This window comes from Ciconia boyciana, chromosome 1 (assembly GCF_034638445.1).
Source record: "Ciconia boyciana chromosome 1, ASM3463844v1, whole genome shotgun sequence".
Lineage (NCBI taxonomy): Eukaryota > Metazoa > Chordata > Aves > Ciconiiformes > Ciconiidae > Ciconia > Ciconia boyciana.
In genome coordinates, this window is record NC_132934.1 from 477,834 (window position 1) to 503,470 (window position 25,637).

Consider the following 25,637-nt stretch of genomic DNA (forward strand, 5'->3'; position numbering starts at 1 on the left):
ATTACAAATACCATTTATTCTCCTTCCTCGTACAAAAGTGGAGGGGGGGGAACCCAAACCCTTGAGGTTTTGGAAATTCAGCCCTTCAGCAGCTAAAGCTTTCTTCTTCATCCACTCCTGTGCAACACAAGTGTTCCCTTCGTCCCTGTCCGAAGGCAGTTTGTAACTGCTCTGCTGATTTTTGAGGCAGTGAATGCAGTATTACTGTCTCAAAGACTTTGCAGTATAGATCCCTAATAAAAATTATTCATCATCTTCTCAGTTTCTGTAACCTTTTCTTCTTCCCCTCTTGACCTGGGGAAAAAATGTCCCTGCAGAAATTATTTGTGGGTCATTGTCCATGATCCTATTCAACACAGGGAAATTAATAGTCTTATCTGCAGCCTGCTAGGTTTTCCAGAAAGCAGTGGTCTCCCCTTGCTCCTGAACTATTTCTTTTAAAAGAGAGAAGTCATATAACCCTGCCTGAGGTTTAAATTCCAGCAGTTCAGAAGAGGATGTATCTGTGTTGTAGATGGGAATGATGAAGCACATTTGCCCAGTTCATCTGGGCCACCAAAATACCTGCACTTACTCTCGGTTTCTCCTGTGCTGTTCTATCTCTTCCCAGGACACACAGCAGCCACGGTCCAGGACTTGTCATCCAAGTTGTCCCCGTTAGGAGGAAAACATTTCCCTTCTGCTGTTAGCACAGCTCGTTTGTATTTCTAACGTCAATGCTAGGCTTGCTGGAGACATGGGAGGTTTGCAGCCCGGTTGCACCAGTATCCCCTCACGCTTCATCTGTGTGGGTGTTGCATGCTTGTCCTGTGCTGAATTCTTCTGAACAGAGCGGTTCCCTTGCATGCAGGTGGTGCATGTGTGGAGCTCCCCAGGGCAAGCTGGATGACCCTGCTTGGAGCAATGTTCTTCTGCAGGGTTAAATCCAGTTGATGGATTTGAAATAACACTGGCTGCACCATGAAATACTCTGTGCTTTGTGGTGCCATCCTCACAGCAGAACCACCAGGAAGATATGGCGTCATCCCAGCCTCTTCAGTGCGAAGCTTGGTATCTTCATTTAAGCTGCTTTTGGGAGTGGTTTTAAGCTGCACTGAGGCAGCTGAAGCGCAGCACATGTTCCCGTTCCCCTCACTCTGCTGGGGTGAGAGGGCAGAGAAGAGCCACGTCTTAAACCGTCACAGCCCAATTTGCCATCCTTCACGTTTCAGTGCTGTGGGATTGCTGGGAAGATATTCTAGGAAAGATTAACAGTCTTTGAAAGAGATTAAAAGAAAAATTTCACAGTTGCTTCCTGTAGGTACATTTTAAGGGTGTAAAAAAAATACTTGAGAAGTTACCATTATTCTAAAATTAGACCCAAGCCTGAGTGATAGTTTAGCATGTAGAAAAGAGAAAGGCAATCCTCAATATTTAACATAGGATGGCAACTGGGGAACAGCAGGAGAATGAGAGGAAATAATTGCATTTACAAAGAAGTATTCTTGACTGTGTGCAGCAATACGGACTGTGGCCCCAATAGGATATGAGAACAAATAGCAGCAGGAATAAGTAACTGGGGAGAAATACTTGCTGTGCATGACAGTGCTTTCTCAACCTTCTGCTTACTGTTAGGAAAAAACCCTCTGCCCAAGGCGCGGGGGCTTGCTCCTCTCCTGCTTTGGCTGCACTGTATCCAGACTGTCTGCTAGCTGTGGCATAAGGTACACATGCACAATTACTTGTTTAACAATCTAAATAACTCACCTTCATACATGGTATATTTTCTGTTGCTTTCAGTTTTAGTAGCTAAGAGTTACTCTTTGGTTCAGCCAGCAGTTGTGGTTAGATGGGGGAAACACTGGATGAGACTCCAGTGGCTTGTGGTTTGTAAAGTTATTGTCCTTCTCAGTTTAAAATCTGTTAATCTAGTTGCTTTAAACCATTTTTTTTGAGCAAACTGGTGGCATCTCTTTGAATTGAACATGCAACTGGAGATTAATGAAAAATGATATGTTTGTATTCAGCTGAAACTGGAGATTAAATGTCATCTTGTAATGTTTTCACCTACAGCTGAAAAACACTACCATGAGATTCTACTTATAGGTGGTATTTGTCATAGGGAGATATTTTCTATTATTGTGTGCTATAGGTCTGTATAGGAACACTGTATAGCCAGTAACTCTCCTCTCCAGTAGCTTGCATTAAAACTTTCATATCAAGCCTGTTGTCATCTCAACTTGAACTGAGATCCTCTCTTTTCCTAAATAATAAATTAAGTCCTGGAGTAACAGAGATTTTTTTTTTTTTTTTTTTTTTTTTTTTAGTTCTGGTATCAGAGTGGAGGGGTTGTTCCTGCTCGTGTTGGAGCACTCTCTGGGGTTTCTCACTTTCCCTCGCCATGTGAATTCCAGTTCTCATTACATTCCCCGAATGTGAGGAGCCTCCGCAGTTTGTTTCTTCTGTGAGGCTGTAGAGGAGCATCCATGTCGTGTGACACGGTGGCTGTCCTCTCAAGTTGTCTCTTTGCTGCTGGCTTCTGGGGGGTGTGTGGGACCTGACCCAGAGCAGAGATGGCTGTGGTTGGAAGGAACAGGGGATCTCGGTCTGGTTCTGGGTATGGGAGCTCAGACGTTTTATTCCACAATGCATCCTTGTTTGGATTCATTGCTTTCATAGAAGTGACCAGCCTGAGGATTGCCAGAATATCTTGTTTTGCGATTAAAACATTAGCAATGCTTTTCAGTCTAAGCTTCTTTTAGCAGAATGAAGAGAAAACATAGGTGCAAGACAAAACCAGAAAAAACACTTCTTTAAGTGGAGCAGAAGCAAACTCCTGCAAACTTTCCTGGACCCAGACCTGCTTCATGCTCCAGCTGCCAGAGCCAAGTGCTGTCTCGGCAGTGTCCTGCCCCAGTGGTGCCCCAGTCCTGTGCTGCTCTTGCCAGTCAGGCTGCTGGATCGCAAGGGTGCCCTTTGCACAAGGAAATCCTCCGAGAAGCTGTTCCAGTCCCCACCTCTGCTTCCCTACAACCCATTGATTAGCGGAACAGTCCCACCAGCAGCTTTTTAGACCCGGACCATGTCACCTGCTCCTTCCCCAGGCTCCTGTTCCTCCAAGCACAGGCAGTGCTCCCAAGAACAGCTCTCATCTGCTGACCCTGATTTGCAGATTTGGCTGCAGAATTTAATTTCACCCCCATCAGGGATTAGGTGCACTGGCGCAGCCGCCATGTGCAGCTGGGTGCTGGCTTTGCCATGCAGGCCTTTCCCATTAGAGCAGTTCAGTGAGTGTCAGAGGGAGCACTGGTCTCAAACCCACGCTGTGGAGCTCAGCTGCCTGACAGCCCACAGGCAGAGTCCAACTGCAGCTCCTCCTTACGTCCATTAGTTTCTTAGACTGTGCAACGTGCAATGCGTTGTCTTGCTGGTTCTCGTTTGCTGCAACGGATCTTGTGCACTTATTAGTTAATTACTTTAAGCATATATTCAGATACGCACGTTTCCAAGAATTAGCAGAGTGTAATCACTAAAACGCTAGATTAGATAGTGGTTAGATTAATTTTAGTGAACAAATTGCTAGCTGCAGTTCATTCAGTGCATCTTGAAATGCCCTATTTGGACCTTTCTCAGTCTTTGGGATTCAAGATAATGTGATAGATTTCTCAATTGAATTTGGCATATTAATAACTGAGAGTAAAGGAAGATTTGAAGCCTTGTTTTCTGTGTCTTTTGCCTCTCTGAAAAATTTGTCTCATTTAAGCTGAGATATTGAAAAAAGACTGGTGATTTAACTGTATGTGGAAATGGAAGTAGATGTCTGGAGCAGGATCTGATGAGGATACTTCAGTTCATATGCACAACCTGAAGTTTGTAGCAGTCTGAGTTCTTATCAGACTGTAAGGGCCAAATATGTGCTCTCAAAACAATTAAAAATAACCATAAGAGATTTTATAGAAATTATGGTGAAAAAGCAGTATCTGAAAGTCAGTGGTAACAACAGAAATTAAAGCAATGGCATTTGGCACAGAAGATAAGTGATGGCCCTTAAAACTTCACTAGACTTTCCTCTCTAGCTTCCCTTTGCCTTCGGCTGGAGGTGGCCCTAGCTAAGGAGCTGGGGTATGAGAGTGGGGGAGCTGCACAGCAGGTGGTTTTGGTGTTGGTGGGGAGGAGGAGAGGCTCTCCTCCCCCTGGAGCTCACCCATGGTCACCTGCTCTTCATCTCCCTTGGTGTGTGGAGCGGGTGTGAATCAGGACTTCCCATCCCCATCCTGCTTCAGTGGAAGTGGACTGTGCTTCCACCGCAGCCGCCCAGCTCTTCTGAACCACAGAAACCACAGCAATGTCTCTGCAGATTCCACCGAGGTCTTCCAAGAACCTCCACCAGCACCTCGTCAGCAGCGCGTCTGTCTGTTAGTCATGACAAGTGGTGGCGTTGTCCACTGTTTCCTGTGCCAGGTCTGGCACTGCTCTCTCCTGGTGGCTGCACCCAGTGTGAGAAGGGTTGTAGACTGTTACCAACAACCCTCCACTAAACCCTTATCTTCACTGCTATTGCTGAGCTAAGGAAATATTTCCACTGCTTTTTCTCAGGTGACATTGCTAGTCATGGGGACACCATTACATTCCCATGTAATACGTACGTTGTTACAATGGTAATTACCTTCATGCTTAAAACGCATCCCTTATTTTCTAGCTATAAAGCATTGCACCCGTCCTCTGCTGAAGTTTGACATTGGGCAATGAATGCATGAAGCCATTTCATTCATTGTACCATTTACTTTGCCATATATAACAACATAGCATGTATGTGTGTGTGTGAAATTTCTTAGAGATTACTTCCTATTTTCTTCCAGGTTGTTGTTAAAAATGATTGACAGTTTTGAGCTGAGGACAGGTCCTTAGAAGACCTAGCTGTAACATTCTCATTTACTGGTGATTCCTCTAACTGGTGAACCCATCTTTAATCCTCTTGACAACAGTCTTCAGTAATCTTCATTTTTTATATTGGTGTCTTGTAGCACAAACCCCAGAGAGTTTTAGCAAAGCCACAGAACCTTGTCTGACCTCTACCTATCTTGTTTAAAAATTTGGCTAATAGCGATGCTCTAAAATTAATATTCATATTCTTTTTTATTTGTATCTCAAACCATTTTATTATTGTCATTTAAATAGTTATTTCTACTAAATTGAGATATTTTAATTTGTGTGCAAATTAGGTACCTTTCTAAAAAATACACAGCTGTATTTCTAGCTGATGGCATCTTATTCTAGCTAGTGTCCACATTGCTCCATTTGTGGTATGGGGGATTTGGATGGAAAGACCTCGGGATTTGTTTGAGAAAGAAGGTGTACTTTTTTTAAATTTTTGTAATATTGCACTCTGAAGAAAAAAAAATGATTTACTTATAATCAAAATGTTCAGAAAAACATTCTGTCTCTTAAGGAGACTTTACTAATTTTATATCAAAGGACATTTTTCTTCCTTCTTTGTGCTATCAAATCAGCCCGTGGATAGGCAAGCACAGTCCTTTTGCAGCTCAGATCTCCCTAACACCATCAGGGCAGGACAGAAACCCCCATCCTGTGTCAGCACCGTGGCCCCCACCCAAGGAGAGGTCCTCCACACTTGTCCATGCGAGGACCACGGTGGGGACCTGCAGGTGCAGGTAGGCCAGTCGTACTTCTAGTTTGCAAACCTGTCAAGGTAGCGTTCGGCCAACAGTTGGATGCTGAAATCTGGTCCTTGAGGGAAGGGTGTAGCAGCTCCTGTCGGAAGAGGCTTTGCCCATCCCGCACAGAGGCGCCTTTCTGCATTTCGGAGCTGCACGCACCGATAGAGAGCACCAGATGCGCATCGGGGCTCCTGCTCCCACCCGCAGAACAAAAGCAGAGGGTGGCTGGGGGCCGTGGGGGTGCACTTGGTGAGGGAGGACTGTTGAAGGGGATTTCCATAGTTTTTCTGTTGCCTGCTCAAATGATATCCCTAAGTGGAGCAAGTCCTACACGCTGGGCAGTCCTTGGAGTCTGGACTGATCCTGGTTGGAGCTAGGACTGAAGCAGCTGGGGAGTTTGTGCAGGCTCTGCTGTGCAACAAGCCAGGCTCCTCAGAGGCGAGGGCGGGGGGTCGCACAGGTGCAGGGGCCTTCCTCCCGTTTGGGGTGAGCGTTTCACGTTTGGAGCTTGCTGCTGGTGACGTGAAGTGGTGAGGACCGGCTGTGCGACAGCCGAGTGTGGAGGAGCTCAGAACAGCTCTGTGGATGCTGGTGGTGGTGCTGGGGTGCATAGCTGTGCCTCTCCTCCTGAAACAGCAGCCCCTTCTCCATGCCTTGCTGCAGGGAAAAACTGAATGAGGATACCAATTTTCACCCCCTTCTTCTCCCCTTTGTATAAATGGTGTGTCCAGATGTGTTCTTTCCTGCAGCATAAGAGCCAGCAACAGCATTTCTGCCGTTCACTAAACTGCCAGCGCTCTCCTCTCCCCCTTCTCCTCTGCGGGGCTCTCATCCGCACCCAAAAGAAACTGATGAACAGCCTCTAGCCCGCTCAGACCGTGCATGCACGGTGTTTGGGAAAACTGCTGGTGTCTGAGCTGGGCTGGGAGCAGACACAGGGTTTGGCGCAGCAACCTTGAGGGGAGTGGGGAGCATCCTGCGTTGCTGGAGCCCAGGCAGGAGACGTGCCTGAGCGAGAGGCCAGTGGTGCCACGGCGCCCACCGAGGGGGTGGGTGCCCCCACGGTTCTCACCTGTCTCTCTCCTGGGGCTCTGCAGAGTGTCCCCTGACCGCGGCCGCTCAGCTGGAGCTCAGCACTGAGATGATCAAGGCTCTGCGCAATGGGGGAGCACACCTGGATTTCCGGACGCGGGAGGGAATGACAGCTCTTCACAAGGCCGTCCGGTGCCGCAACCACGCGGCACTGCTGGTGAGTCGGGGGGAGCTACTGCGGGGGCTCTCCCTCCCCTCTGCCCTGTGCCCCAGCACCGGCTCCTCCTCCCACCCCGTCCGGGCTGTTGGCAGGGTTGTGCCCTCCCTGGGCCAAAGCATCTCGCACGTTGCTGTCGGGGAGCACAGCCCATTACAAAAGTGTGGCACTGATAACGTGAGCCTTGGGGGAAAGATGGGGTGAGCACTGCCTTCTGCTGTGGCCGGAGCATCCCCGAACCCTCTGCGGGGCAGGTTTTCCAACCACTTGTCTGCCTGAAGCTGCAGAGCGAGGCAGGTGCTTCTCTTGCAGACACTGCTGGACCTGGGTGCCTCCCCAGACTACAAGGACAGCCGAGGGCTGACACCCCTGTACCACAGTGCCATGGTGGGGGGGGATCCCTACTGCTGCGAGCTCCTGCTGCACGACTACGCCCGGCTCGGCTGCGTGGACGAGAACGGCTGGCAGGAGATCCACCAGGTGGGACGGATGGTGGGAAGGGATCCAGCTGGGGTGACCGCTGTCCTGCTGCCAATGGAGGAGGTTGTCCCATCCCCTTGTGTGCCGCAGGCAGTGGAGGCACTGCTTGGCAGGGGTGGCTGGCACAGGGAGCCAGGCTCCTGTGTGGAGGACTTGGATATGGTGTGCCAGCTCTGGCTCCCATCCCGGGCCAATGCTCAGGCTGTTTTCTTCTGGCCTCAGTCAGCAATGTCTGGGATCCTCCCCAGATTATGAGTGGCTCATAGGATAATGCTTTGGGATCTCAGTCCAATGCCTGAGGCATCCTGGTTCCAAACCACAATTGTATCTGTCCTTGTTTTACACGTTGACAACTGGATTTGGCATAGGGAAGACATGGGCTAAGGGTTAGGGGACCTGAGCCAGCTTTGTGTTTCAAGACCAAGACCCTTTTGGAGAAGGGAGGATGTGCTGGCTCTGCCTAGAGTCCCCTTGTCTTGGACCATTGGGAGGGCAGGTTGTCTTTAGGCCCGTGGCCTCCTGAAGCACCCAGCTCTCAGCCCTCTGCAAGGTGGACGAGTACTGGCACAGCTAAGGATGAGAATGAAAATACAAGAGATGTGAGTTTGTGATCTCGATTTACTGGATATGACTGTCCTCCTTCCTGCCTCCATCCTACATTGCCTTGGCACATCTTTGAGGACTGCTGGTCCCAGGATGGACGAAACGTAGGGGAAAATACCACAGCAGTTAACTAGAGATGTGGGGCTGTTGTCCTCCTCTTTGCCTGCTTGTGCTTCAGGGCTTCTTTTCACCGGATAATTATACTGAGATAGCAAACAGTCTGGAGGAGGCCCTGGTACCAGTATGATGGCGATCCAAAATTTGCAATTGATCTAGAAGTAATTTGTCCGATAAGTATTCAGGTGTATATTGCTGTAAGGAGCAGCAGTAGGTCTGTGTGCATGTTAATGGGACTTTTCAGGATACAGGTCTAGCCTGATTCAACTTTTCTAGCATGGATGAATCCAGCAGAGGATGTTATGGGATTTATTATCTTCCTGCTGCTCCCTGATTTTCTATTTCTTTTTTCTGTTTTGCATTTTGGGCAGGCATGTCGCTATGGCCATGTTCAACACCTGGAGCATCTTCTCTTCTATGGAGCTGATATGACTGCACAGAATGCCTCAGGAAACACCGCTCTTCATATTTGTGCTCTCTATAACCAGGTACATCTGTGTCATTTGGGGCACGAGAAAGTGTAGAGGGGGCACCAGCCTGCCTGAGATAGAGAGAGCACAACAATGGGCTGGGGCATCTTCTCATTGCTATTACTGTTCCCAGACCCAGAAGGGTTCTTCTGAATTGTATCCACACTCTGTCCTGTTTCTGTTTGTAGCACCAGGCTGATTTTGGATTTCTCAAGAGTCAGGTGGCCAGAGAAGAGTCCGTGGTTTAATCTGTTCCTGTTCCCAAGATGTTTTTGCTGATTTACTGCCTAACATGTTCTGTAATTTTTCCTCTGATTCCTATTCCTACTTCACAGCAAGCCCCCATTACTGGCTGGGAGGGAGCAGTTTGCCTGGGTGGAGAGTGCTAATTTTGCCCATGTGCTCACATTTAATTTGAGGTGGGTACGTGCCCTAAGCAGGGCTTGTTGGGCACATCCTGTGGCTTTCACTCTGCTCTGGGGAAGGTATGTGGACTGGGGTCCTGTCCTTCTTACAAATGGCCCTAAATCCTTACTGCTAATCTCTGATTTTTGAAGAAGACTTTCCAGGCAACATAGGACCATTTCTGTTTTATTTTCTGTATGGTCACTAACAGTTCAGGGGAAATTGAAGGTGGAGGAATAGTACTCTCTGATCTTATACACTCACTGTTCTCTTTCTGAGATGTGGAGGTCAGTATCTAAGGATTCCTTCTGTAGGTTTTGTTCCTTCCTAGAGATTTTTTAATACATTTTATTATGTGTTTTTTTATTATAAAGGGAATTTTCAGTTTCTGAGGTGTCCATGCTTTAAAAATTGAACACTGCTATATTTTGCCATAGACGGAGGTACATGGAGGCTGATTTGTGGCTTGTTAGGTGGTAGGTCAGTTCTGCACATTGAGGACTCTTGTACCCAGGTGCCTGTCCATGGTGGGGTGGGTAGAGCGGCATTAAAGAGTACAGAGGCTCATAAACATGTTGAATTAACATAATTTCAAAGCACAGAGCATTCAAAACAGGGACAATAAAAGGCTTTAGGAAATAGCAATACCTGGGAACATGTGGTGGCCACTGTGCCTGTATCTGTGCTCTTGGGCTGACATTTGGGCATGGCCATGGTGCCAGTGCCGCAGAGCTGCACACAGGCAGGGGGACTTGGTCAGCTTGGAGTTGGGAGGGACCTGTTCGGAGGGGTTGAGCATCCTTCCTTGCTTTTGCCAAAGGAGGCTTTCTGAGCGCAATGAAGCCACGTGGTTTGCCTCTTCGTTGTCACCAGTCTACAGAGCTAATTGGTCTCTTCCCCTTTCCCCCTTGCTTGCTTTCACAGGAGAGCTGCGCTCGGGTTCTCCTCTTCCGTGGTGCAAGCAAAGAGATTCGCAACTACAACAGCCAGACAGCGTTCCAGGTGAGGCAGCGAGCTCCGGGCCCCGTTCCTCCAGCAGAGCTCCTTGTGGCCCCCGATGAGGGCAGCCTCTGCAACGTGCCTTGGGCACATGTGGGGTAAAGCTTACTGGAACAAAACCATTGATTCAGGATGTCTATTCTGACACTGGCTTAATTGCTGGAGCAGGAGGGAGGAAAGAGAACACGTGGTACATGTGGAAAGGGCTGCGAAGGTGGTATCTTGTGGTGGGAGACTGAAAGAGCTTGGCTCGTCTGTCCATGTGTAATGGAGGTAGAAAGGAGAATTTATTGCTGTCTGTACAAATGTTGCAGTAAATGTTAGAGAAGGAGCAGAATCCTTAGAAATAAAGGACAGCGTTGCCACAGAAATGAATGCACTTAAACTTGCTGTTAATAAACTGGAAGTCAGAAGATCTCTAGCCACAAGAGGAGTGAAACTCTGGAATAGCTTTCTAGTGAATATGCTGGGTAACATAGGTGGAAAAGGGAAACTTGGTCATTTTGCAGTGTGACTCCTTCCATAAGTTTGCAAATCGTGGGAAGTGACTGCCTGGAGGCTGTAGTTTGTGATGCAGGAGGCCTCTTCCCATCCAAGGTCTGCTTTGCCCTTCTTTTTTAAAGTTTTTGAACTTGGAATAGCCATTCTGTCTGTGCTCTTATTGAAGCACAGTCATTTGCCTGAGGACCTTTCAGAAATGTTGTGACTCAATGTCCAGTAATACTAATCTTCAGGTGTCCCTTGAGAGCAGAGAGTGTCTGTCAGCGTCTTACTCATAAACCAGCTCGGGTGGCTGCAGATGAGCTCGCTAATTATTAGCCCTTTAGAAATGCTTTTTCTCACTTTTCCTTCAATGTTGTTTATAGCAGCTTTAGGCCACAGAGTCTCAAGTGTGACCACGATGATGTCATACAGTCCCTGCGAACATCAAGTGTGGCCCCTGTGAGAAAGAAGCCTTATTACAGACACAGTCGCTCTCAGTGCACGTGTGCGACTGCGGCTGCCGTTGGAGCGACAGCACATCCTGGGGGGGAGGCGGGCAGGGAATTGCTGGGCAGATGCTCTGCACTCGCTGGGAATCTGCCACACTGGGTCGCGCTGCACCAGCGTTGCCTCCCATGCAGAAGAAGTGGGTATGCCTAGTGAGCCTCGTGTGTCCCGAGGGACTAACTTTACTGAAAAGGCACCAAATCCCTGTGCAGCGTGTGTGCCGCGAGTACACCGGAGAGCCGAAGCGCCCTCTGACCTGACCCAACTGCTCACTGGCAGCCACGGTGAACCAGCTGTGGTTCCCCCTGAACCCCCTGCCACAAGCTGTTGCAGTGGTGCTCTGTTCTGCATGAGGATATTTCATTTAAATTTTAAGTATATTTTAATGCAAATTAAGCATACTGTCCTAAAAAGAGTACGCAGAACTCGTGTGTGTACTTACCATGATCGTATATAGGAATCGGGCAGCCGTGCGGAGATAATCAGTTATGAATCACTTGTGTGTACGGTGTGAAGAACTAAAAATGCTTATGTAGTTTCAGAAAATGAATACATAGCTTAGTCTTGTTTAAAAGTAATTTCTTTATTAAGGCTGAGACCATGTTCCTTAGAAGCTGTGCTACATGTTGGCTTGGATGCTGAGAGGAAAAAGGGCCTTGAAGGTCAAATTGAGCATCCTTATAGGTGGTCTGGTATTTTGTCACGTGCAGGAACTTGAGATTTACACCCTGCAATTAATTCTCCTATTAAGTGATGGTTGTCTGGTCGTAGCTGGTGGAGCTCTGTCACTGGGAGTGTCATTTGTGTGACGAAGTGGGGGTACCTGTCTGCAGAGAAAGGGAGGCTTGTCCTCTCCTCCACAATGGCCCAGGGAACGTGGGGTGACTGACTCTGGCTCAGTGCTCATGCGCATGAGCATGACTGCCACCGCAGCTTTGCTCCCAGTGACTGGTGTGACCTTGCTAACCACAGCAAATGCTGAAGGATGCCTGAGCTCAGCCCTTGGTGGGCAGCCCTGTTCTCTGTGAATCCACCTTAGCTCAGATCTTCCTCTGTCTGCTCCATGTTATCTCCTGCCTTGGGAGGTGGGTCATGCAAGGCCTTGATGTAGCAAGGGGAGCTTTGCTCTGGGGATTGAGGATAGTCTCATCTGACTGCTCTCTGATTTAATGTAAAAATACTTATTTCCAGGGAAGGGCTTCTTGCAGGAAACTGCTGACTCCTTTTTGAGATGAGCTGAACTTTTGGAATCAAGAGATGGAGAAAGGATGATCTTTTTGCTTTGGGTGTTTGCAGGACATGGGGTGGTGTAGCAGGTGGTGGAGGGAGGCAAATGGCTCCTGCTCTGATTTTGCTCGTGTCCTGCGGAGTCCTAGTGGGTCTTAATGAGGAAAAAACGGTGTTTGTCTTTTCCTTTTTGAAGTAGTGTGACTAATTGAAAGTTTCTGTTCCAGAGAATGAAAACTGTGGTTGGTAATCCAATCAGTTTGTTTATTGGCAAATCCAAATCAGAATTTGCTATTAGTGTGATATGCTCCCTCAGTTCCCAGCTTTCAAAGAGAAACTCTACAACTCCCTGCTTGGATTGCTTGCTTGAGACTTCAGCATGTCATTAAGTCACTGTCCGCTGCAAGTCTGGTGCTTTCTCGCATATCGTCTTCATGTGGCTGTGGTAATGGGGTGCTGCCTTTCTACGATGGAGTTTCAGCACGGCAGAGGGCCGAGCCTGTACGAGGGAGCGTGCGCTACCCTGCAGTTCTGTGGCTGCTGGGAGCTCGTGTAAATACCTCTGCTTCTGCATGGCTATTTAGTCAGGTTACTGCCCATACCTCCTGTGAATTTGATTGCTACTGTTAATCAGATAGCTTGGTGTCAGTGGCCTGAGATGACTCAAGATAGCAGCGAGTAATTTAGAGGGTTTAGAAGTTGTAATCTGCTTGGTTATCTTCCCTAAGGCAAACAGCATGCCTGGGGTGGCATGCCACCTCTCGCTGTGTCGAGTTCCTCCTGCTGCAAAGGGGCCTGACCCCCACTCATGGAGTGCAGCGCATGGCCTGGGTGGTGGGGCAGGAGTGCCGGGAGCAGTCTCACCTCTTTGTGGCTGGTAGTAGGCTTCAGGGAGGGAGTGCAAGAGCAGGGTGGGTTTAGGGTGAGAGTTTTCCCAGAGTATCTTCCCAGCTTCTGGTAATCCCTATCTCTCTGTTTTCCTGAGCCATGTTTGTACCTACATCTGTCTTCAATGCTCTTAGCTGGCTTTTCATCCATAAATTGTCTAAGAGAGTCTCCTGTGCAGATGCAGTCCTTCCCAAAGCTCCCCTGCCTCATCCAAATATCTTATTCTCACGGAAGGATGGAGACATCATTTTCCAGGTAGGATATGCATACTCAAAATGCACTGGATGAAAAGAAAGTTGGGTTTTTTGGGGGATTTTGTTTGGTGTGGTGTGTGTGGTTTTTGTTTTTTTCCTTCCAGCTGCTTTAGCAGTATCATTGATCAGAAACAAAGTGCTGCCAAAGGGCTAGTTGTCTCTCAAACCGCCCGTGTGCCTTGTGGTTCTCACTGACTGGACTTGGGATTTTGGCCACTGGAGCATGCCGTGGGTCCGCAGCCTGCGATGGGAAGGACAGGCACGCAAGCTGGGACTGTGAAAACCAGCAGTTCCTGTTGTTGATGTGGTGAACTCACCATCCTATCTAAACAACAGAAAGGTACCCAGCAGAGACTGGAACGCGTGGACAGGTGCACAGGTAGGCAGTTGTGCAAACACTGAATGGTGGCTGAGTCAGTCAGCGGTGTCCTCCCTCCCACTGGTGACTTGTGCTGGATCCCAGGGAGCTGAAATCCTGTATTCATAAGTTTAAGTTCAGGATGGCAATGTTAGGCAATGTTTTGTCTCTTAGGAGGGTGAAGACTTGTCTCTAAGTCTTGTTCTTCAAGAGGTGCTCTTTTATTTTGTGAAAAGGTTACCCACTGTCACTACTTCAGTCTTTTTCTTGCATGGGACTATTGAGAGCTCAAGGTCCTCCAGGTCAGCCTATCTACAGTTTCTTGTGGTTTTTACAAAAGTATTAAGTGCTAGCTGCTGTTCAACTGCAGTATTTTGGGTTTCTCTTTTCCCTTTCCTTAATGCCAGGTTGACAGAGTGATTGCAAAAGAGAAGACCTTTAAATTCTGTGAATGACCGTGTCCCTCTCTGAGCATGCAAATCACATGATTTGACTTGGAAATGAAATCATTTACCTTTGCAAGCTGAACTTCATCAGAATGATGATCCACACCTGGTGTTGTAGACAGGCCATGTGAAACAGCCTTCCTGTGTCACACTGGGGTTTGACATCCAGCTGATGAGAAATGGTTTGACAGGGTCTTCATTAACAAGTGTGTGAGAAGGAAGGGCGTACCCTCTACTCTTGCAAAAGTCACTGTCCCAGTGTCTCTAATCCAGCTTGCTATCTACCAAGACCTCCAGGGCCTTTTCTGCTGAACTGCTTCCCAGTCTGTGTCGCTGCCAAAGCTGCTTCTTTCCCAGACATGGGGCTCTGTGTTTGTACTTCTTCAGTTTCAGGGGGGTCCTGCTGGTCTATTCCTCCAGCCTGTGCAGGTCCCTCTGGATGGCAGCGCTGCCCTTGTCGATATTGACCATTCTCCCCAGTTTGGTGTTACCTGCAAACTTGACCTCTGTGATGCTCCACCTGTCACTGGCCATCGGGTAGAGAATGACCTGTTAACAACCACTCTCTGAGCCCAACCATCCACCCAGCTTCTTCCCATCTAGCTGTCCACCCATCCATACTGTAATGTCCTAATTTCTGTATAGATAAAGATGAGACATGGAAGGCTCCATCTGTCTTACTTCCCTGTGTCCTCTGAGAACTGCTGGTTTTCCTACCTCCGTATCAAAGAGGTTGGGCCATCTGTGCCACTCCTGTCTCTCAGCAGTGTGCCTTGTGTGGGGCTGGAATTTTGCTGCCATCGCAGGAACCCTGCTCTCCTCCGCATAGAGATTTCCCTGTAAACAGCAGGAGAATCCTAAAATGCTGCTGTTCAGTAGCTGTACCGAACAGTTTGTTTCTGCTGCCTGTGCATCTGTTTCCCCATCAGACCCAGCTGCTCCGTGTGATTGGTGTGAGCTGGGGGTAAGACCCTGCCTTAGCTGGGTTAAGTCCTTTGGTTTCTTATCACCTGGCTAGTCTCTGCCAGTGCATCAGGTCTTGCTTTCCTTTTCCTCCCTGGTTTTCAGATGTCTTAAGGACTCACTTAAGTGTTTTCTTTCTCAGGAGCCCATTACTCTGATGGGATTAAACCAGGTGTCACATGCTGGCAGCCCTGCACTTTGAACCTCTGGCTCATTTTTTCACCTTTTGTTTAATAAAAGTAGCTTTTTCAGTTGCCCTTACCCCTGTGTAAAAAGTAGGAAAAGTCCAGGTCCTTATGGTCAGGTCACTACGTGCCTTGCACTGTATTCTTCAGTGGCCTGTTAGAGATGCCAGCAATTTCCTTCTAAGAAGTATCCAAGTTTTATCTTGTTCACAATGCTAACTTCCCAGTTTTCTTTCCCAAACCTCACGTCTCTAACATGGAGTCTGAACTTTGTGTTCTCAGTGTCAAGATGGATCTTTCTTGTCTAGAAAGTTACTTACGCTGCCCCTGTATGTTCCTGGAACGTCTGTGGGTCAACCACGATGGTCATATGACAGACCTTGCTGTAATTTGCTATAGTGAAGGTTCCAGCCCTAATCAGAGGAGTGCTTTCAGTGCCCAAGTGACTTCAGAATCACTTGTTGAATATCTCCACCCTTGATATTTCTGGCGTGGACACCTGGAGCTTGGCCCCTGCCTTCCCTAGGTACTGTTTACTGCAGCATCTCAGAGCTGAAGTGGTCTTGGTGGGGCAGTTTGCAGCTGGTGTACGCAGGAGGGACTTCAGGACCCCTCTGCAGCAAGGGCGCGACTGCCTCAGTGTCATTCGCAGCACATGCAGGCTGGGTGAGAAGTTGCAGTTTCTCAAGCAGCCTCGTCCACATGCTGACTTATTGTGCACCTGCCTTTCCCAGAGCCCGCTGAGGTACCGACTTCTTCCTCTGAGGTGGAAGAGGATCTGAAATGATGACGGGCATGTTGTACCTTTTGTGTTCAGTCTTGGAAGGAGAGGGGTTATGAGCTTGAGCTGCTGTGGTAGTTCAAAGGGAAACGAATGGGGTATTGGGGTGTTTCTAGTTCACATCTGCGTTTATGTGGCTGTACAGTCACTGGTCAGTCATCTTTTTTTCTGCGTGTGTTCTTCCAATCCTCCTTTCCCAGCAGTAATGGAAGACACTTTACTGCACCTTTGATGTGCCTTTTCTGGATGGAGGCTTCTCATCTGTGTTTTCCACAAATCACATTGCTTGGCCAAAGTCAAAAGTGGCTTTTCCCTTGTCTCCTCAGCAACATTTCTGATGTCCAGACTGTGGCCTTCAGGGCTGATCCGTCCGAGACCCCAGTGCTGTTGGTGCCTGAGTGCTGCTTATAGTACCAAGATCATGTCATCTAAGAAAAATTACCTGTAAAACACAGCTTAGTTGTATGGTGTAACCATACCTGTAAAACACAGCTTGGGTGTATGGTGTAATCATTTGTCTCTATTTGATTTCCATTCTGCTTTGGACCATTTACCATATACCAAGGTATACACAGGAAAATTATTATAAATGTGTGAGCTTGTCGTAAATGTAGCTTTTACAGCCAATAAAGGTGGCTATGAGGACCTATCAATGTGAACTCAGCACTGGAAGTTTTAATTATCAAGAGATAATAATTCAGTGTTATTTATTTGAAAAAAAAAAAAAAAAACACCTTATAATTTTCTTCATCTAAAGGTTTGTGTATGTATGTGAGCAGGTGACTCTGGTATCAAGCTGAAACTAAACATAGATTGTGATTTCTTTCCTGTTGAACTTGTCTGCCAATGGAGCTATGGGGTCACTTGTGTTAGCTCATCCCAAACATGCCTGATGTAAGTTTTAGAAGTGCAGACAAGTTTCTTAATGATCAGTAAATGTCAATTTTGTACAGATTTATTTGTTCTTCCCTCCCCTGTCCCTCCCTCCTCCCTCCCCCGCTCAGGCTAAATTCTTCTAAGTGAGTTTTTGTGGGTGGGTTTTTTTGGTGTTTCTGGGGTTTGGGGTTTTTTTTTGGTAGGTAATCATGCTGTAAGTAAACAAAGTTTCTTCTTATGATTAGTACAGGCTTTGTTGATGTACAGCTGCTCTGCCTGTGGTGCACTCAGTCACTTGTGCTAGCATCTGTAACTGGAAGACTGACCTTGGCCCTGAAACTCAAGCACATGTCAGAGCCTTTAACTTGACTATGAGCACTTCAGACAAACATTTGGCTTGACATAAGGAAATAATTGCTCGAATCGGGTGTACATGTAGGGAGGTTGCCTCCCTGCAGAGCCGAGGTGGTGCTTGGGGTTGGTGATGGTCGGATGTAGGGCAGGGGATGTGCTGGCAGGTAGAGATGCCCACGGTGCCACTGGGCAGCGTCACAGGGACAGGCAGCAGCATCTTGCGTGGGGAGCTGAGGTCCCGCTCTGGGCATGGGTGCAATTCATCCCTCGAACGCATTGCAGAGCAGGACGTGTGTGTCTATCGCAGCTTGATTTCTTTCCTAGCTCATGGGGGGATAAGGTAGCTATGATATTTTCACATGGAAAATTAATAGCATCATAAAACTGCAGAACTGGAGAGGTGTGGAGGGGCAGCTGAGGTGTCCAGCGCCAGCCCTGTGGGAAACAGCGCCCACCAGCACAGGCTGCTCAGGGCTGTGGCTGGGCAAGTGCTGAGTGTCTCCAAGGCCAGAGACCCCACGGCCTCTCAGGACCCTGATCGGTGTCCGACCTCCCTCCAGTGAAGGGCTTTTCCTGCCACGGAGGGAGGACGTCCCTGGCTGCAGCTTGTGCCTCTTGTCCTGTCACGGTACCTCCAAGAGGAGCCTGGCTCCATCTTCTCTCCCCACCCTGCCATGCAGCAGTAGGGTCTCCCCTTCGCCTTCTCCTCTCCAGGCTGAGCAAACCCCATGCTCAGCCTCTCCCCTGACCTCCCGTGCTCCAGCCCCAACCGTCCCGAGGCCCCCATGGGACCCACCACACTACTGCAATGTCCCTCCTGTGCTGGTGAGCCCAGCCTGGCCCCAGTATCCCGACAGGTCTCGCCAGCGCTGAGCGGAGGGCAACAATCCCTGTCCTCACCCCGCTGCTTGCCCTTGGGCCATCACCGCCCAGGAGGTGCTTGGCCTCCATTGCCCAAGGGTGCTGCCAGCACCATGCCTGAGGGGCCCCGGGATCCCCCAGGCCTTTTCAGGGAAGCCAGCCGCCCCGTCCTGGCCTGCCGCACTTGGCGCTTGTCACGGCCGAGCCCCGCCAGTCCCTGTCGGCCCTTTTCTCCAGCCTGGGGAGGTCCCACTGTCGAGCAGCCCTGCCCTCCCGCCTGTCAGCTGCTCCCAAGGCTGGTGACAGGGATCTCCCTCCATCGTCCCGGTGGTCAATGAAGGTACCAAAAGGGACCGGCTCCATGTCCATCCCTGAGGAATGGGCTCATAACCAGCCACCAGCTGGACTCCGTATGGCCCATCACCACCCTTTGAGCCTGGTGATCCAGCCAGCTTTCCACCTACCTTGTTGTCCACCTGCCCAAACCATCCCTGTCCCATTTTGCAATGAGGATGCTACAGGAGACCACACTGAACACCTCCCCAAGATGAGGGTAGACAACCTTTCCTGCACTCCCCCCGTTCAGAGCCAGCCGCCCTGTTGGAGAAGGCAATAGAAAGCTAGGACTGAGAAGGACCCTGAGAGGTCATTTTTTGGGCTCTTCTGCCCCCCCGCCCCAGGACCAGCTCTGTCTGAAAGTGTTATGACTGGTGTTTGCCGAAGCTGCTCGTCAGCCCCCTGTGCTGGGCGCTGGCTGCGGCCTCCCGAGGTGGTCTGCTCCTGCACTTAGAGCTGTCTGCAGTCTCAGAAAGCGTTTTCTGACATCTAACCTGAATCTTTCTTATTGAATTTTAAGCCCATTGCTTTTCCATGGTTATTGAGAATAGATTATTTTTGTCCTCACTGCAGCTGCCTTCTTTCTGTTTTTACCGTCAGTCACCCCTTCCCTATCTTCTGTTCTCTGGGCTGAATATCCCAGAGCACACAGGCTTTCCTGCAGAGACCTTGAAAGCATAATCCAATCATTACTATTGATTTATTCTGGATTCTTCCCATATCTTTTATTTAACTCTGTTCCTAAAAGTAGCCTTCTCCAGCTGAAACCCAACCTGTTCTGCACAGAGCAGAGGGGTTACCTCACACGTGTTAGAGGTGAGGCTGCTAATTGTAAATCCTGGTATGTTTTCCCTTTTCTGCCACAGCGTGACTTTGTTGACTCATTTGCAGCTTGTGATCCTGCAGTCCTCAGATCTTCTTCAGCAGGACTGCTGCCTGCTGTCTCCTAGCTTGCGTTTGTGCCTGGTGTCGCAGACTCACTGAGCCATCCGGACCGGGGAGATCCGGGGATGTCTCTCCTCCAGCTCTCCTGCTCAGATGAGCCAGCCCCACGGCTGCTGAGGGTGCTCAGGGCCTTTCCGGGCCAGGTTTGGAAAGCCCCCATGCCTGGAGCACTCCCCCCTTGGGGCCTGTTCCCATACCCTGCCATTCTCCTGGTAAAGAGCCTTTGCATTATGCCCAGACAAAATTTCCCTCATTGCACCTTGTGCCCGTTGACTCTTGTTCTGTGTACACCTCTGAGAAGAGGCTGGCTCCATCTTCTGTAATCCCTGTACGTAAACTGTCATTATGTTTGTCTCTATTGACTAAATCTTCCCCCCACCTATTTCTTCAGTTTCCAAAAATCATTTCAGTTCTAATCCCCTAATAACTTTGCGTCTCCTTCCAGCTTGGTCTCATCTAGGTACTTAATAAGCATATTCTGCACTCTATCATCCAGGTTGCTAATGAAAAAATTGAATATTACTGAACCTGGGATAGGGTCCTGTGACATCCATTTAGCACACATTTTTAGTCTGACAGTTAGTCACACATTAGTTTTCTGATCAGTTTTTCATCACTTGGCAGGAGTTTCAGCTAGATTTAATTTCTGTTGTTTCTGAGAATGTTACATAAGGCTGTCAAAATTTTTGCAGAAGACAGCTGTATATCTTCAGCTCCTTTCTCTTCACAAAGCCTGGCCTGCTACCCTCTCCTAGAAGTAACTTGGATCACTTAAATTTGCTTTGCTCTTTACAAATTGCTGTTGTCAGTCATCTCTGTTTACAAACTATCTGCTTTGCCCAGCGTTTTTCTGGACAATAAAATTAAGTTGCCTGGTGTGTAGTGCAACGTTCCTCTCCTTGCGCTGCACATTTACAGCTGGTTGTAACCTCCCTTCTTCTCCAGGCATCTGAGAACTGTCACGGATGATCAGAGTTCACCACTAACGCCTGAGATTGCTCCAAGCAGGTTTTTGGCAGTGTGACTCAGCTCGTGGTCTGCAGATCTCTGGTGCTTTGTTGAAAAGTAAAGACAATTCATAAATTGATTGCAGAACCAGGCACAAAGGCAGATAATGCCCCAAATACGGTGTGTCAGTTTTATGAGGCCCAACTGATCTGCTGATTTGGTGATATTTGCTGCATGATTGCAGCCAATTGTGGAGTAACAAGCTCAAGCGAAAAGACAGCAAACCCTCTGGCGTTTGTGGTACTAAAGCTTTCCTGCCCTGCTGGTGCGCTCGGTCGGCTCTTGCTGAGGGCGCATTGTAAAGCGCTATCCTGCGGCCCCGCTGTTCTTTGCACACCTTGCTTGTATCCCATTTTGTACCTTGACCTTTCTAAACCTCTTTTGCATCCGTCACACGTATAATTGGGCCTTGTAACACTTTGAATGGTCCTCCTTAAAGATTTACGCTTTGATGTTATCTTAGCATACCATTTGTATCATTTTTTGGTACAATACAAACAGGTTGTTAGATGTATTTTCTTCAAAGATTTGTATCTTGTTGCTTTAAAATAGACATCATGATCTGAACTCTGCAATTTGCAGTCACGTTGCCCAGGCAACAGAATATTCTCAAATGGAGTGATTTTGTTAAAGAATGTCTTCAGTTAACTGTGATTTTCCTAATTTAAATTAAATTTTAGCCGACAGTGTTTGGATTTCTAACTTATTAATGACATCATATCTTGTGATGACATAGAAATTAATACATTTATTTCTACTTATGTAGATTATAAGTGTTCAGTGTTAAGAATTCTTGAAAGGAAATGATAAAGCTAGTCGATATTTTACAGTTTAGTTAGCTTAGTTGTAAACTCTTGCTAGCTAGCTGCCATTGTTCCTCAACACGTGTAAAACGTAGAAACAACATCTGCTGTTTGACGTGTTTTAAAGACTTAGTCCTAACTAATGCCAAACATTTTAGCTGATGTGAGAATGTCTATAGCATTATTTTTATTAATAAGCTCCATATTTTTCTTGTCGTCACTACAATGGTAACCTTGTCCTCCTCCATCTGTTCTCTCTTGTCAAACATTTGGATTGTAAGGGTTGTGGGTTTTTGTAAGTGTGTGCAGAGCCTACTGATTTTTCTTTCTAGCTCTACTGTAGTAGAAATTAAAGTAATTTATGGAGGTGTGGAGTTCCTTTTGGCACCTGGAGTGGTTATTCAACCTGTTATGTATTAAAAATGCAGCACATCTTCCTCAAACAACTGTATTTGCTATCTGAGTGGGAAAACTTTTTTTTAGCATTTAAGAGTATGTTTGTGAACTTTTAACATTACAATTCATTAAAGTTTGGGACCTCTGAGAAATCTATTATCTGTGCTTAGGCTCTTCATTGTCCTTAATGATCAGTAACATAGTAACCCAGCTTCTTCTAACCTTTCTTATGCTTCAGATTAATTAAAAGCTTGCTCATAATCCTGACTTTAAAAGCATAGTTTGCAATGAAAATAAACCATTAGTGATTGCAATGCCTATTTGCTTCCTTTAGAGTGACAACGTTTTCCACAGGTGAGATTGGCACCTCCGGGTTTGACTGTGGAGCTGAGCTGGGCTCAACACCTTTTGGGGTGCTCAGTGGCTGTTCCAACCACCTTGCTTGCTTCTCCAGATACTGAAGAGGTGTTGCTTCTGCAGTCCTCAGCTTTTCTGATGTGCCAAATATATAACAAGCCTTGCTTGTGTATGGGTGATTTCTCTAATTTTTAATTGTCATGTCTCTTTAGGACTATTAGGAGTTATAGGTAAAGCAACCTCCTCCTGGAAAAAAAAAATTCATTAACCCTCTGGAGTGCAAACTCAGTCTTGATTCAGGGCTGGAAATACCAATGGGGGGTGCAGGCAAACCCGTCCCCCCTGTCCTGGGGCAGGGACACACGGCTCCATGGAAGCAGGGGGGCTGCCAGGTCTGCGCTCCTTGCACATGCGTGGTGGAGTCTGCCACCTCTCTTCATAAGCTGTTTAATTACCCTCGCTGCTAGAAGTCATCTTTTACCTCAGTGTTACTCTGCCTAATTTAATCATCCTGTTATTAGCTTTTGTGTGTGTTGCAGCAATTGGAAAGCCTTGCAGTTGGATTTCTTCCCCATACCTTAGCACCTACGCAGTGATCGCCTCATCTCCATTGAGCAGTAGAATAGTTTGATCTACTCTAATATTCACATTTTAAAGGCTTTTACAGCTACTGGATCGCTTTTGTGTCCATCATATGACTCTTCCTCTGTTCCTATGTTCTTCTTGACCTTGGCTCTAGGAGTGACCCAGTGCATTAGCACAGGTCCGCTACTGCAGCATGCAGCTCATCAGTGAATTCACACATATTTCTAATTGATATTTTCAATTAGTCTTTATGGTCACAGTTGTTTTTCTAAGAGTTTATGCTGAAGTTTGTCCCTGCTTTCTGAGACTTTCACCTCCTGCAGCGGTGTGCTGTGCTCTCACTCACAGCCTGGCTGTTCTCGGGCCCAGACTCTGCTGCAGCAGTGACCTGGCTGTTATCCCACCAGACTTTGTGCACCTTCAGTTTTACCCTCAGTGTCGATACCTTAGGCTAGGTGTTCATTGCTAGCACACAGTTGGTTGGGACCAAGAACCTGAGCAATACCATTAAGTAATGTCCTTCTTGATGATATCTCTATGTTAACAAATACATTTTGAGCAAGATAAATTATATATAATAAATTATACACACACACACACCTCTCTCTCTCTACTGGACGCAATCTAGATATACTGTCTGGGGAAAGGTAAATGTGTCATATCATACATTTCTGGGCACAAATGTCTTGAATGGAGGTCAAGGTGCCACTTTTCTACCTACTCTGAGTAGGCAATCAGCCCTGGAAATGTTTGTCGAACGCTACGTTCAGTCAAATTAGATTTTTCTCAGTGTTCCCTCTGTGCTGAGAAAGTCAGAAATTTGTTCTTAGGTTTTAATCCTTTTTTTTTTTTGCAAAGTAAGCATATTTCTTTGTCCTTCCAACAGTGGGCTGGTGGGATAATTGATCACCAACCTTTTTGTAATACTCTTTTAAGATTTAAGGTGAGCAAACCAGCCTCTGTCAGTCTTTCCTCAGTGGTCAAGATTTCCAAGTGCTTTTCCAACTTACTGCTTTCAATTTGTTTACCTCCTTCTTAAAGACCTGTGTCCCAAAACTGGTCATATCAGTCCAGATGGATCCTTGCCATCTTGTTAATACCTCCTAGAATTAAATTTGTCTTTATGCAATGTCACCATTTTCTTGGCTTGTGTTTAGTTTGGGATTACCACACGTTGTTTTCTGCTCTACGATGCCTAGCCGGTTATTCTCCACCTTGTATTTATGCACTTGATTTCTCCACTCCAAGTGTAACAGTTCTAGACCTTACTGGATTTCATCTTTCTGATTTCAGACATCGTTGCTTCTGTCAGCCAGACTCATAAACTTGTCAATCGAATTTTATGTATTACGCTTTTTTCTTTTAACAAGATTTTCTTTCCCAAAACTAGGGAAATTATCAGTAAAACAAGAATAAAATCTAATTACAGTTGTATTGGGTTTGCATGGCAAGGTTTTGGTAGTGGGGGGGCTATAGGGGTGGCTTCTGTGAGAAGCTGCTAGAAGCTTCCCCTATGTCTAATAGAGCCAATGCCAGCCGGCTCCAAGTCAGACCCGCTGCTGGCCAAGGCCAAGCCCATCAGCAATGGTGGTAGCACCTCTGTGATAATAAATTTAAGAAGGGGAAAAAAACCACCTGTGAAACTGCAGCCGGAGAGAGGAGTGAGAATATGTGAGAGAAACAGCCCTGCAGACCCCAAGGTCAGTGAAGAAGGACGGGGAGGAGGTGCTTCAGGTGCTGGAGCAGAGATTCCCCTGCAGCCATGGTGCAGACCATGGTGAGGCAGACTGTCCCCTGCAGCCCGTGGAGGACCACCGTGGAGCAGATGTCCCCTGCAGCCCGTGGAGGACCCCACGCCGGAGCAGGTGGATGCCTGAAGGAGGCTGTGACCCCGTGGGAAGCCTGCACTGGAGCAGGCTCCTGGCAGGACCGGTGGAGAGAGGAGCCCACACTGGAGCAGGTTTTCTGGCAGGGCTTGTGACCCTGTAGGGGATCCACGCTGGAGCAGTCTGTTCCTGAAGGACTGCACCCTGTGGAAGGGACCCATGCTGGAGCAGTTCTTGAAGAACTGTAGCCCATGGGAAGAACTTACATTGGAGAAGTTCATGGAGGACTGTCTCCTGTGGGAGGGACCCCGTGCTGGAGCAGGGGAAGAGTGTGAGGAGTCCTCCCCCTGAGGAGGAAGGAGTGGCAGAGACAACGTGTGATGAACTGATGGCAGCCCCCATTCCCTGTCCCCCTGTGCTGCTGGGGAAGGAGGTAGAGAATTCGAAGATGAGCCTGGGAAGAAGGCAGGGGTGGGGGGAAGGTGTTTTTAAGATTTAGGTTTTATTTCTCATTATCCTACTCTGATTGGTAATAAATTAAACTAATTTCCCCAAGTCAAGCCTGTTTTGCCCGTGACAGTAACTGGTGAACGATCTCTTCCTGTCCTTATCTCGACCCACGAGCCTTTCATTATATTTTCTCTCCCTTGTCCAGCTGAGGGGGGAGTGACAGAGCGGCTTGGTGGGCACCTGGCCTCCAGCCAGGGTCAACCCACCACAAGAGTCTATGGTGTCAAAACTGGGATAAGGTATGCAAGCAAAAAAAATTCAGAAAAGCATTCTAAATGCTAAATATGCATCAGTATTCTTAATATACCATAGGTGGCCCCTGTGAAGACTTTACAAAACAAACTAGATATTGTGAGTCTAGGTAATGCTTCTTATGCTATATTACTTATAAAATATTGTGATACTTCTGAAAATGTTTTGAACAGCAAGAAAGCTAATCCAATGAGAAAAAGGTGCAGTAATGAATGAAAAAAATAGGAATATAAACCCAGATATGGGCAAAAAAGGAATTGTGAAGCAAAGAGAAGGGAAAAGGTGTGAATAACCATAACTGAAAATATGAAGACAAGTTCTGGCTTCTTGGTAGAAGAAGAACCAGGAAAGAAATTAGAGGAAAACAGGAAAGGGATAAAAAGGAGAGTTCAGTTTTAACAAAGTTAAAATGGCTTTTTGTATTTTTAATGAGGGAAATGCGAATGCATGCTTTTT

General features: G+C 47.4%; 1 protein-coding gene across 5 annotated transcripts in view; it reads left to right on the forward strand.

Annotated features, from left to right (window-relative positions):
* SHANK3 (SH3 and multiple ankyrin repeat domains 3) overlaps positions 1-25,637 on the forward strand; it is a 372,580-nt gene that overhangs the window by 67,582 nt on the left and 279,361 nt on the right. For all 5 annotated transcript variants that reach the window (XM_072856101.1, XM_072856081.1, XM_072856107.1 and 2 more), the window contains exons 6-9: positions 6,755-6,906; positions 7,219-7,386; positions 8,478-8,594; positions 9,906-9,983. In XM_072856101.1, the coding sequence (XP_072712202.1) occupies positions 6,755-6,906; positions 7,219-7,386; positions 8,478-8,594; positions 9,906-9,983 (515 nt within the window). The remainder of the gene's footprint in view (positions 1-6,754; positions 6,907-7,218; positions 7,387-8,477; positions 8,595-9,905; positions 9,984-25,637) is intronic.